At 41.5% G+C, this 12,717-nt stretch overlaps 1 protein-coding gene across 11 annotated transcripts in view; it reads right to left on the reverse strand.

The window, feature by feature from the left end:
- Positions 1 to 12,717, reverse strand: part of SLC16A12 (solute carrier family 16 member 12) — a 79,668-nt gene that overhangs the window by 25,383 nt on the left and 41,568 nt on the right. For 10 of the 11 annotated variants that reach the window (XM_038578161.1, XM_038578156.1, XM_038578159.1 and 7 more), the window contains one exon: positions 629 to 875. In XM_038578161.1, coding sequence (XP_038434089.1) covers positions 629 to 738 — 110 coding nt within the window. In that variant the 5' untranslated portion in view covers positions 739 to 875. Of the gene's footprint in view, positions 1 to 628; positions 876 to 5,972; positions 6,066 to 12,717 lie in introns of those variants that run through there. The other variant, XM_038578162.1, reaches the window with a different exon arrangement.

Below are 12,717 nucleotides of genomic sequence, written 5' to 3' on the forward strand. Positions count from 1 at the left end.
CACAGACAAATGTAAAATGAAGCAGAAGAATTTAAATTCTAGATTATAAGCCTTCAGTAGCTCAGTATCTGGTGAGTCAGGAGGTTTTCAAGAATTGTTTTGACCTTATGGGGACGCCTGGGTGGCTCAGCAGTTGAGTGTCTGCCTTTGGCTCAGGGTGTGATCCCAGGACCTGGGAACGAGTCCCACATTGGGCTCCTTGCAGGGAGCCTTCTTCTCCCTCTGCCTGTGTCTCTGCCTCTCTCTATGTGTCTCTCATGAATAAATAAATAAAATCCTAAAAAAAAAAAAAAGGATGTTTTGACCTTACATATTTTTCTTTTCTGGGATGAGCTGCTTATGAAAACAAATGGCTGGAATAGCCACAACATTAGTCTAAAAATGTCCTAATACCCCAGGTTTATGTGCCAGATATTATAGAAGACACCACTATCCAGGACTTTCAAGTGTCAAAAAATCACATTCCTTGCAAAGAAAAAGACATTCAAACAAAGGAAATATACACACACACATATCCCATACCTAAACAGATATTTTCAGAATGACAGGTTCAGAAATAGAATGAAGCAAACTTAGAAGAAAAGACAAGCCAGATCATCTTATTAATGAAGAAGAGAATGCCACCTACCTGGTGACTGCCCGGGTGCAGATGGTGACAAGGAAACAGCCAGCCACAATCATCCAGCCCCAGCCTCCATCTGGAGGAGAGGTAGACCGAACTCTAGTTCCCTTTGCCATGGCTTCAATTCTTTTTTCTTTTTTGAATTACTCCAGTAGCCCAGTTATGATCCTGGACCAGGTATGCCGTGCAGTGACTTCCAATTGGCGTTCAAGATTGGCATAGAATGCTACCTGGCACATGAGTTACTGGCCATCTAAAACCAAAAATCAGGACATAATTATATTTTATTGACATATCCAAGGTTGATTTTTTTCACTTGACAAAAATGATCACTACTTTCCTGTTAAATTTGATTATTTGTAACTATGAATGCTGGACTGGGGCAAAGACCATTAATTGTCCCTGGCACCATTTTTCTTCTTTTTAATAATAGAGCCTCCCAAATTTTAGCCAAATCCATGTCCACCCAGTTTGATACCATATTTCCTAGCCTCTCTTGAAGGTAGATGTGGCAACATGGTCTCGTTTAAATAAAAGATATAGAAGAAAAAATAATATATCATTTCTGGCTCATGAGCCCAAAGGCAAAGTTACGTTCCCAGGACTTCTAACACACAGAAGACAAGCATGGATGTGGGGGTGAGACAGCTTCACCCACATAGACCAGGATAGCACCCTGGGGGCTAGCAGAGCTACGGGGTAGAAGGAGCCTAGGTCCCCAGAGGATGGTGGAGAAAGGCTGCCTCTCCAGCTCTGGACTTCACATACCTCTACACCATAATACTAAATACCAAAAAACTTCCATTTTATTTGAGCCTTTGTATTTTGGAGTCTCGCTGTTACAACAACTTAGACCATGTCCTACCTATGACACTGAATGAGTCTGATAGTAACTTCTCTGGCATTTCTGACTAGCACTGCTATAATTTTTATTTTTTATTTTTTAAATTTCTTCTTCAATGCTATTTTTTTTTAAGATTTTGTTTATTTATTCATGAGAGACACAGAGAAAGGCAGAGATATAGGCAGAGGGAGAAGCAGGCTCCTTGAGGGGAGCCTGATGCGGGACTCATCCTGGGACTCCGAGACAACACCCTGAGCCAGAGGCAGACACTCAACCACTGAGCCACCCAGGTGTCCCCAATACTATAATATTTTACGTGTATACTTAAAGCAAGAAGAGAATGACAAATAAATGAACCAGAATAGAGGGCCCAGTACCAAGTACATAATAATTCAACATAGCTAAATAAGGTAGTAAAGATTGGTGGAGAAAAAGGGATTACTCATTATATTATGTTACAACTCTCCCCTTAGTTCTACTTTTTTTTTAAAGGATTTTATTTATTTATTCATGAGGGACACAGAGAGAGAAGCAGAGACACAGGCAGAGGGAGAAGCAGGATCCATGCAAGAAGCCCAACATGGGGCTCGATCCCGGGTCTCCAGGACACACCCTGGGCCGAAGGCAGCGCTAAACAGCTAAGCCACCCAGGCAGCCCTCTCCCTTTAGTTCTTAACCTTCTAGATAGGTCAGAGTTAAATGCAAAAAAGAAAAAGAAAAAGAAAAAGAAAAAGAAAGGAAAAGAAAAAGGAAAAGAAAAAGGAAAAGAAAAAGGAAAAGAAAAAGAAAAAGAAAAAGAAAAAGAAAAAGAAAAAGAAAAAGAAAAAGAAAAAGAAAGAAATCATTAAAATTCCAGCTGAAAATACAGGCAAATATTTATCTGGTCTCTAGATAGGAGAAGGATTCCCTGAGATGTGAAGTCATGTAATAAACCAAAAGGAAATTTGAGTTAATTTGTCTAATTAAAATTTAACATTTCTACATATCACAACATGTAATAAATGAAGCCAAATGATAAGCCATAGATTTGTGAAAAAAACACTAGCAATACATGGTGCAAAGAAGTAATATCTGCAACATTAAGTCATTCAACTACCAGAATCTACTGAGTGTCTACTATGTCCCAGGTAGTATTTCAAGGCACTGGGAATCCTTATGGGGGGCAGACTCTAAGGTACTCCTATGGTCCCACCTCCTGTTTTTCTTGACTTTGTATAAACCCTCCCACTGAGTGTGGGTGGGACCTGTGACTTGCTCCTAACCAGAGAGTAGGGCACAGGTGAAAGGAGATGAATCCCAAGATTATATCGTGCTATGTAAGACTCAATCTTGCTAGAAAATTTGTTCTCACTCTCCTGCTGACCTTGATGAACAAGCTAATTGCACACTGCCTAGAAAGAGGGCCACATGGAGGGCACTGTGTGCAGCCTGTGGGAACTGAGGACAGCCTCTGGAAGATAGTAAAAAGCTAAAGTCCTCAGCCCTACAACAGAAAGGAAACAAATTCTGCCAATATCCCAAACGAGCTTGGAAGCAGATTTTTCCCTGGTGAACCTCCAGTTGAGAATGCAGCCTAGTCAACATTTTGACCACAGCCTGTGACATCCTGAGCCAAGGATCCCGTTGAGTCCTGGATTCTGGCCCCACAGAAACTGTGATATAAGGTGCTTCTTAAAGTCTTCTTTAACATGTCAGACAGGCTTCTGAATTACTGTTAGGGATTAATTGTTTAAGAGGCAAAAATAAGAGTTTTGACAGATACTTTTTCCCCTGGACAGAGCAAATCACTCAGTTGTTTGGTACAATTGGATTATGAGCACCAGAAGAAATCCTAAGTAAAAATGATTCAATGAAACATCATTCTAATTATGACAAAGCATGCATTACTTAGAACATAGGCTATGTACCACTTGGTAAATTATGGGAAAATCAAACTAATAAAAATTTTACTTTAAAACTACAATTCTTGGGGGTGGGGAGGGCTCACAGTAGAATCTTGCAAATATGCATCTTTAAAGCCATTGGAACAACCTGGCAGCCTATGGGTTCAGAGAGCAAATAGAGCAAAGACAGTGAATGGCATTCATTCCCTCATAGAGCGGCCCAGAGAGCTCCTTAACCCTCTTCTGCCAGATGAAGACACAGCATAAAGGAGGCTGTCTGGGAGCAAGGAGGTGGGCTCTCACCCGTGCCCATTCTGCCAGCCCCTTGATCTTAAACTTCCCACCTCCAGAACTGTGGGAAATAAAGGTTGTTATCCAAGCCATCCAGTCAATGGTAGTTTTGTTACAGTAGCCCAAATGGACTAAGACACCTAAAACTTTAGATTTCCCAATTCCCTTGAAAATTTGAAAGTGCTGAAGATATCAGACAGGCATTCTTTTGTGGCAGCTGTCAGAGAGAGTCAAGTACCAGCACATTCCTGGATAAGGCCTGTAACCCCACTTCACTCTGTCCCTGACTCCTGTACCGTCCAACCTCTGCTGTCTCACTCATATACAACATCTGACGGGCCCCTGCAAGCAACAGCTTCTCAACATCTGCCCATCCCAAGTTGCCATAAGTCAAAGTTTCTTAAACAGCCAGATGTGTCACATTTATGGGATGCTTTATGTCTAGGATTAGCATTCAAGGTTCTACCTGCACCTGGGCATACACACACACACACACACACACACACACACACTCTGAAATAACTCACTGCTTAGACATAATTCGGTGCCAAGTATCATGGAATGATAAAATCAATTGTACAAGCAAGAAAGAAAACCTCTGTCTTAGTTTAGTTCTAGCCTCTTCACAGTTTTTTCCATTAAAATGACTATGACTCCAAGGTTAAGCTGTTTTCCAATTGAAGACTATAAATCCACCAACACATAAATGTCCTGTACAAGGACCATCATCAGTCAGTGCTGCTCAGGGCTGTTCAAGAATGCTAAAACACGCCACGTCATAGAGTGCAATAGATCAAGAATTAGAAAGTTATTCCAATTTTTTGAACAGTAATCTCATTGCTGGGAAGTTATTCTAACAAGACAATTTAAGACAGACACTAGGGGTGGAAAATAATAGTTGTATCATGAATAATATATAAAACAAAGACAACTTAAGTGCTCAACAACTAGGAAGTGATCCGAGAGTTATAACACATGGAACAAATGGAACAGTATCCAGTCCTTTAAAACCATAAGCAAGAAGATAATACTGTAATATGGGAAAGCATCTATGATGCCATGTTAAGGCAAAAAGATATCTCTAAAATTGTGTGCACATGGCAAGGGGAAGCTATCGAAAACTTACATAAAAGTTGTATACTTGCAGCTGTCACAAAGAACAGGAAGGATATGCAAAAAGGTATACAGTTGCAAAGACTATGCAAAAAGGTATACAGCTGGCATAATTGTTATGATTTGTTTTCAAAAATGGTATTCAATACCATTTTATTTTATTTTTTAAAAGATTTTATTCATTTGAGAGAGAGCAAGAGAGCAGGAGTGAGAGAAAGCACAAGTAGTGGGAAGGGCAGAGGGAGAAGCAGGCTCCCTACTGAGCAGGGAGCCCAATGCTGAGGTTCAATGTGGGGGCAGGAAGGGGGCTCGGGGATCATAATCTGAGCCGAAGGCAGATGCTTAACCAACTGAGCCACCCAGGCACCCCCAATACCAATTTATATATAGTTTTCTTAGATAGTTCAGGTCTATTCCTGCGGTGTAAATATGAGCACAAAAATTTCCCCTGGATAGTATCTCAAGAACTAGAAAGAACCATATCATTTATTGTACAACACAATAAAAATTAGGTGATTTTACAGTAGAGGATGTGATATAGGTAACAAGCCCTGGCAAAATAAAATGTTCCGTTTCATTACAAAAATATTAAGCATCATTAACTTTTACTTTGCCTCTTGGGTCTCCAGATGATTCTATTTTCATTTGTTTTAGTTGAGCAACCTCTCTTTGGCATTCCCACATTTTATGAGTTAAAAAGTAATTTTCTAAAGATTTCATTTATTTATTCATGAGAGACACAGAGAGAATGGTGGAGACATGAGAAGAGGGAGAAGCAGGCTCCCCACAGGGAGCCCCACGTGGGACTCGATCCCAGATCCCGGGATCATGACCTGAGCTGAAGGCAGACGCCCAACCACTGAGTGACCCAGGCGCCCGAGTTAAGAAGCAATTTGTGAGGATCTCTCAAAAGATACACTTACTTAGTCCGAATTAAAGATGTGAGTAACATGCCCAAGCAGTGATTTTCTGACAGCACAGTGAGCAGCAGTCTGTTGTAAATTAAAGTCAACCTGGGTAAAACCACAGAACCAGGAACATTCTCACAGGGTTCCAGGGTGGGGAGGAATGGCTTTGAAGGCATCGGTATGCAGTACTATGATTAATGATTCCTCATAAACAGGCATACTTGAGCCTCACAAGCCCCAGGGACAGATCCTCCAGGTTTTCTCCCTTTCATGATGATGAAGCTGAAGCCCTAAGAAGTGAAGAGACTCACCTGGTAGTTCTCCATGGAGATACAGATGGAGACCAGCGGCTCTGGCAGATTTTGGACAGTGCACTTGCCCATCCACCCTCCAGATTTCAAAACCGCTATCGGTCATTTCTGTCAATAAGCTGTGCAAACAATGGTAAAGCTTGAGTACCCATTTGTGTGAGTGATCGCGACAAAAGACAGGGGAAAGCCTGCCCAAGGGTATACTGCCCAAAAAACAACTTGTGTTTCTTTCAAAACAGGTCATTTAATAGATCCATATGTATTCAGAAGAACGCACAGGTTACACAAGGCTAATCTAGTTTCATAGAGACTTTGGAGCAGCCTGCAGTTCCCCTAGAATATTAGCCTGCGCATTCTTATAAATAATTAACTGACCTGATATGGCACAAATATAAGGGGAAAAAGAGTCCTTTACTGAGTTAATAGTATACCTAAAACTATATGCAAAGGAAGCATGTTAGCATCACATAATTCTTCACTTTACTAATCAGCCTCCAATTTATTTCATTTTGACATCCAACCACTAAAATATAATTGCATTCTGCATCTCTTTCTAGTTCCAGAAAAATCTTTTTGGAACAAGAGAGGCTCTATGTCATGATGTTCCTCTAAGATTACTCCTTAATAGTACAAATTAGGATATATGCTCAATTTCACTTCATCCTCCTTGCTTTCAAAAATCTAACCATTTGCAAAGAATTCTTGCTAACAGTCAAGAACTTTCCAGTAAAGCATAGCATTTTTGGGGCAAATCTTTCGTGTTATCCTTGGTAAAGTCTTCTGAAGTGATCTCTTCTGTCGGTAGCAGACCTACTGTACTTCTTACAGGAGAAAAGTCTGACAGTGGTCCTGGAACCACTTGTTTTGTTAGGCTTCCAAACTGTCTTTCTTGCTCGTTCCTTCCTCCATTCCCTTTTACTTCCAGCACCTTAACCTTTAGCTATACCCTTCTTTATTTTTTTTTTTTTTTTATATACCCTTCTTTATAAATTGCTTTGCAGCCACAAACCAGATAAAGGTGTGTGGGAGAAAGATATCAAGAGCGGGAGTTAAGACCATTGGGTCCAAGTGACACAACATTTGTTGTTACCATTTCCTAATCTATAAAACCAGGGAGTTGGATTACTGACGTTTATCCTTCAAACCAGGTAATTGATTATTAGGTATCTCTTCTGGTAGACTGGGCACTTCTCAGTAAACTCTAATTGATTCTACTCTTTGTTTTTATTTAAGAATCATGACATTTGCCAGTCTCTCTGTTTTCTGGGGCACTTCTAAAATATTCTGATACTGCAGGTAATATTTTTGGAATATCTCTTGAGGTACTTATTCCCTTTTGCGGGCAAGCTGGTTTTCTCTCACTGGTCCCCTTCCATCATTAAAGCTAAGCCAAGAAGTTTATTGCTCTGGGACACAGGAAGATGAGTCCCATCCATAATAAATTCATCTATAACTATGAAATCATAGGATTGTACTGTAGGGGAAATTTCTACTATACCAAGGGAAAGTAGACACCTACCCAGAGAGGAAGGGGGAAAGGTTTTGGTTTTTTTGTTTTTGTTTTTTTTATAAAGGAATAGTGATGAGCTGCCTAGGTTTTTCAGGAATGCATTTCCCATTGTCTTGAGTCTTGACCAGGAGTAGATAAGTGGAAGAGTGAAGAATTAGGAAACCGGGTATTTGGGAGAGGGAGTTGCAATAAGGAGGCTTGTGCTATGTACCCCTTGGGTACCTGGGAAAAGACCTAACTTCATTGGGTGCCCTTGGCCTCTGACGTGTCTGGGCAGAGAGAAAGCCAAAGACAAGGCTCAGTGTCTGTCCCTCACCTCCCTTGGGACACAGGAGTGTAACAGATGCTCTCCCATATTCTCAGTGGAGACATGGACTACAACTAAGAGATGAGAGGCAGAGCTGTGGCAAAAGGGAAATAGTCTGAGCCTGCAACAAGAAAGGTAGGCAACTCCCTTGGGTCCTGGTCATAGAGACAGTACGAACCAGAAGTTCCACCAGCAGCAGACATGTGGCACGGGAGACGGTGAGGACAGAAGCCAGTACCTAGAGGCCAGCAAGATGAGTGTCACCGGCAGAATGCCTAAGCACCAATAGTAAGGAAAGCTCTGCTTAGGCCAATGAGAATTCAAGGACCTGCAGGCCAACCACCTCATGAGGACACACAGGAGTTCTCCCCTAAACCAGATGGGCAGAAAGGAGAAGGAGGGAAAAATACCACAGAAAGAAACATCGCTTACTTAGAGGTTAACCTTGGATTTCGCTAACTGTTGATCCAAAAAAGATTAAGATAAAAGAAAGTACTTTAAACTGGCAAAGACTGCTGCAAACTTTTTAAAATTGAAGTATAATTTATACACAATAAAACACACCCATTTTAAATCTATGTTTTGGTGACTTTTGACAACGTATAAACTCACGCAACCACAACCACCACAACCAAGATAGAGAATATTTTCCTCACCCTAAATACTCCTTTATGCTCCTTTGCAGTCAATCTCCACCAACCTCAGCACCACACTACCACTAATTTACTTTCTGCCCAATATAGATTAGTTTTGTCAGCCAAGAATTCTGTAAAAATGTAATCACACAAAATGGACTATTTTGTTTCCAGCTTCCTTTTAATTGCTGAAATCTGTATTATGGATATACATAAATCATACAACAATACACACAATTTATTTATGCGTTCACCTGTTGATGGACATTAGGGTTGTTTCTAGTTTTAGACCATTATGAACAAAGATTCTGTGACATCCATATACAAGTCTTTTTGTGGACATCTACTTTCATTCTATTGAATAGATATGTAGGAATGAAATTACTGAGTCATTATGTGTTTTTTTTTAATATTTTACTTATTTATGCATAAGAATCAGAGAGAGAGGGGCAGAGACATAGGCAGAGGGAGAAGCTGGCTCCTTGCAGGGAGCCCGATGTGGGACTAGATCCCAGGATCATGCCCAGCCGAAGGCAGACGCTCAACCACTGAGCCACCCACCCAGGCGTCCCCATATTGTAAGTATATATTTAACTTTAGAGTTAAATACTCCCAGAGTATTTTTCAAAATGGCTACACAATATTATGAGTAATAGAAGTCCAGTTTCCCCAGCATGTAATGGAGTCTCATTGTAGTTTTAATTTATGCTTCCCTGACAGCAAAGAATGTTAATCTTTTCTTTTCATGTACTTATTATTCATACATCTTCTTTTGTCTATTCAAATATCACGCACATTTTGGGGGAGGTTGTTTGTCTTTTTATTGAGATATAAAATTTCTTTGTATTTGTAATACATGTCCAGGATCCCTGGGTGGCGCAGCGGTTTGGCACCTGCCTTTGGCCCAGGGCGCGATCCCGGAGACCCGGGATCGAGTCCCACATCGGGCTCCCTGCATGGAGCCTGCTTCTCCCTCTGCCTGTGTCTCTGCCTCTCTCTCTCTCTCTCTCTCTGTCTCTCATGAATAAATAAAATCTTAAAAAAAAAATTTTTAAAAATTGTAATACATGTCCTCTGTAGACATTTTCTCCCATTCTGTGGCTTGCCCATTTGTTTCTTAGCAGTACATTCTGAAGAGCAGAAACTATTAATTTTGATGAACTGGAATTTATTCTTTTTTTTTTCTCTTGTGTAGTCAATCGTACTTCTATATATTCATGGTCAGCAATTACAAATTAAAATTTAAAAATATCACTTTCTGGTAGCATCCAAAACCACAAAATGTCCAGGAATAAACAACATAATCTTTGCATTATTTTTACTCTAAAAACTACAAAACAGTGCTGAGAGGAGTTTATAAATGCCTAAAAGAGAGTGGGAGATACTATGTTCCTTCCATGGACGATGTCGTCTATCCAAGTTGATTGATAACTTTCAATGGCCGGGAATCACAGAGGACAGCCTGTGTACCGCAGGGCAATCCTCCAAGTATGCTGGGAGAGGATTCCAACACTTTTCCGCCCAGCCTTCCTAGCAGCAGAGCAGTGTTCCAGCTGCTAGCCTTACAGACTTCTAGCCTGGGGCAAGCACAAGCTCTGAAAAGGACTCAATGTGGAGGGAAATTAAAGAAACTCCTGCTTGGGTCTGCACGGTCTCTGGCCCAGGGAGCCAACTATTTTTTCCATCTGGAGTCTCTGGTCTTAGAGATGCCTTCTAATGCATATGGATTTATTTATTTTTGTTGCTTAATGGTATTACACATGTGCTATGAAAAATAATATTGTTCTTAGTAAAGAAAAACTAGTCATTTGCTTTTTTCCCCCTCTCCTTTCTGCTTCTCTCTGCTTAGTCCTCCCACGGATTCTGGTAACAGGGAATACATAACTATAGACTTCAACCAGAAATTTTGTGTGTGGGGTGGGGGTGTCTGTCGGGTGCCTTTGAGCACTAAACACTGGCTACTGGTAACGAAGCTGCCTGAGTGCCTACACTGGGTGTGAGACCCTGGGGACAGGAAGACTTTACATAAGACCTAGAATAAACAGCAGAGCAATTTATATGGCATTTGGTTTACAGAAAGGGAGAGAAAGGTACAACTTGTGATCCACATAAGACACAGAGAGTAGAAAGCACCCTTCTTTCCCTCCCTGCCAGCTCCTAACCCCCAGAGTCACTGATTCTAGACAACATCAGAAAAATGCTTACTTCTGCACCTAATAGTTTGTTGATGGTGTAATTCATAACCAGGAGCTTGCCCCCATGACCATTTTCTACAGTGATGGAGTTCTTGTCTCTCTTCCTTGCAAGTGCCAATAAAAGAAGTGATAGGCCTGGGCTATAGCCCTCTCCGATAAAAAAAAAATATGATACACAGTCAGGGATGCCTGTGCCTGGCACAGTTTCTGGCATATAGCTGATGTTCAACATTTGTGTGGCTCAGGGAATAAATTCCTGTGTCTAACTCTGTGGCCTTGCAGAAGTCTTTAATTCGAATTTTGTACTCTTACAGTGAATAGAATTATTAGGTCAGAATATGTTCTATCAGAGGTTGCTTGGCTGCAGAGGAGAATCTCGGGGCTTGAGATGTATCGCACAGAGTCTTTTTTGTTAGTTCACAGAGAACCTTTTATTGAAGAACAGCGCTGCCTGTCTATACCACAACAGTTTCCTCACTCTATAATCACTACCACCGCCATGTTGTTGGAATGGGAGAGGCAACCAGTCAAATATTTCAGTTGGCTAGAAGTTAACCCCTCAAGTCATGCAGTGTTGTGGAGAACTGGTGTTTGTAAGACAGTGTAGGCAGGACTCAAGTCTGCATGGAGTATGAGCTCCCTAAGAGCCGGGGGGCCCTTGATGCTCCTTTGCCTCTGACACAACCTGGAAGAGAAGAGGCCCTCAGTAGATATTTAGGGAATGAACATCCCTAACTCTCGAGTTATGGATCTTTTCTCAAATCACATGGGGAAGGGGTATGGGGAGCTTGAGGGATGGGGGCAAGGAATTACCCATCAGTTCTTTATTCTTTTTATCCACTCAAACCAGATTAACCAGCCTTCCAGCATCTGGGTAACAGAGCCTTAAGTGAATATATCTCACTAATCCCAGACCAGGCCAAACCTGGAAACATCATTGTCAGTATAATGGAAAAACTCAGATTTTTTTCCCTCCTGAGTAGGGAAAATCCAGTTGTTCCCTACTATGTGTTTCTCTCCCATGAGCCTCCTTTACCACTTACATAGGATGCTTCACTTCTGACACTTCTGGTGACCTCCACGCCAAGAAGCAATTCTTGCACACCAATAATGTATCCAAGATGTCAACTCAATTCTGACACTTCTATGCAGAAAAAGTGTCAGATCCCACATGTTTAGGGCTCAGTCCCAGAAGACTGTCCCTTGCCCTCCCTTCAGACACTAGTCACATGCCTAGGGTATCATCTTAACTTCTGACCAACCAACCGCTGATCTACCTCTTCCTTGGGTTCCACTAATTTGCTAGAGCAGCTCATAGCAGGGGAACGCTTACACATGTTTGCCAGTTTACTATGAAAGGCTGTGACAAAGAATACAGATGAACATCCAGATGCAAGAGACACATACAGCAAGGTATGTGCCCTCTCCAGGTATGACACTTCCCCCACACCTACATGTGTTCACCAACCCAGAAGCTCCCTGAGCCCCATACTATTGATTTTATGGAAACTTCCTCACATAGATGTGATCAATTATTAACTCCATTTTCAGCCCCTCTCCTCTCTCTGAAAAAGGGAGGTGGGTGTGGGGCTGAAAATCCCAAGCTTCTAATTACGGCTTGGCCTTTCTGGTGACCAAGAGAGCGGCTGAAAATGCAGGCGGGTTGCTGGAGGGCTCACCTACAGAGCCTGGCACTCAGCCCACTGTCTGCCCCACACTGCACAGGCCATCAAATTCCACAGGCCCTTAGAGATGTTTATTTTTGCGCTCTGTAGACTCTGCTCACTGCTTGAGCCACAGTAGGTCACACAAAGGACAAGGTGTTGACAAGGCTGAGAATGTGGTGTACTCTTTAGTGTAAGACCAAGGACCTGAATTTCATTCTGGAAATGAAAAACTTAGAAACGATTTTACAAAAATTCTTTCAAGATGTGGGTGGTCGTCTGTCTCCATCCTGAGAGAAATAGCTATAACTGACCTGGGTCATTCTACTTCCTTCTAGTTTTGGACCCAAGGAAAGGTTTGGTGAACTTTAACAACAAAGGTCTTAGAAGTTAAGTTCCCAACCAACATTTTCACATGTGAATTCACTCTATAT

The sequence above is a fragment of the Canis lupus genome, chromosome 28 (assembly GCF_011100685.1).
Source record: "Canis lupus familiaris isolate Mischka breed German Shepherd chromosome 28, alternate assembly UU_Cfam_GSD_1.0, whole genome shotgun sequence".
Lineage (NCBI taxonomy): Eukaryota > Metazoa > Chordata > Mammalia > Carnivora > Canidae > Canis > Canis lupus.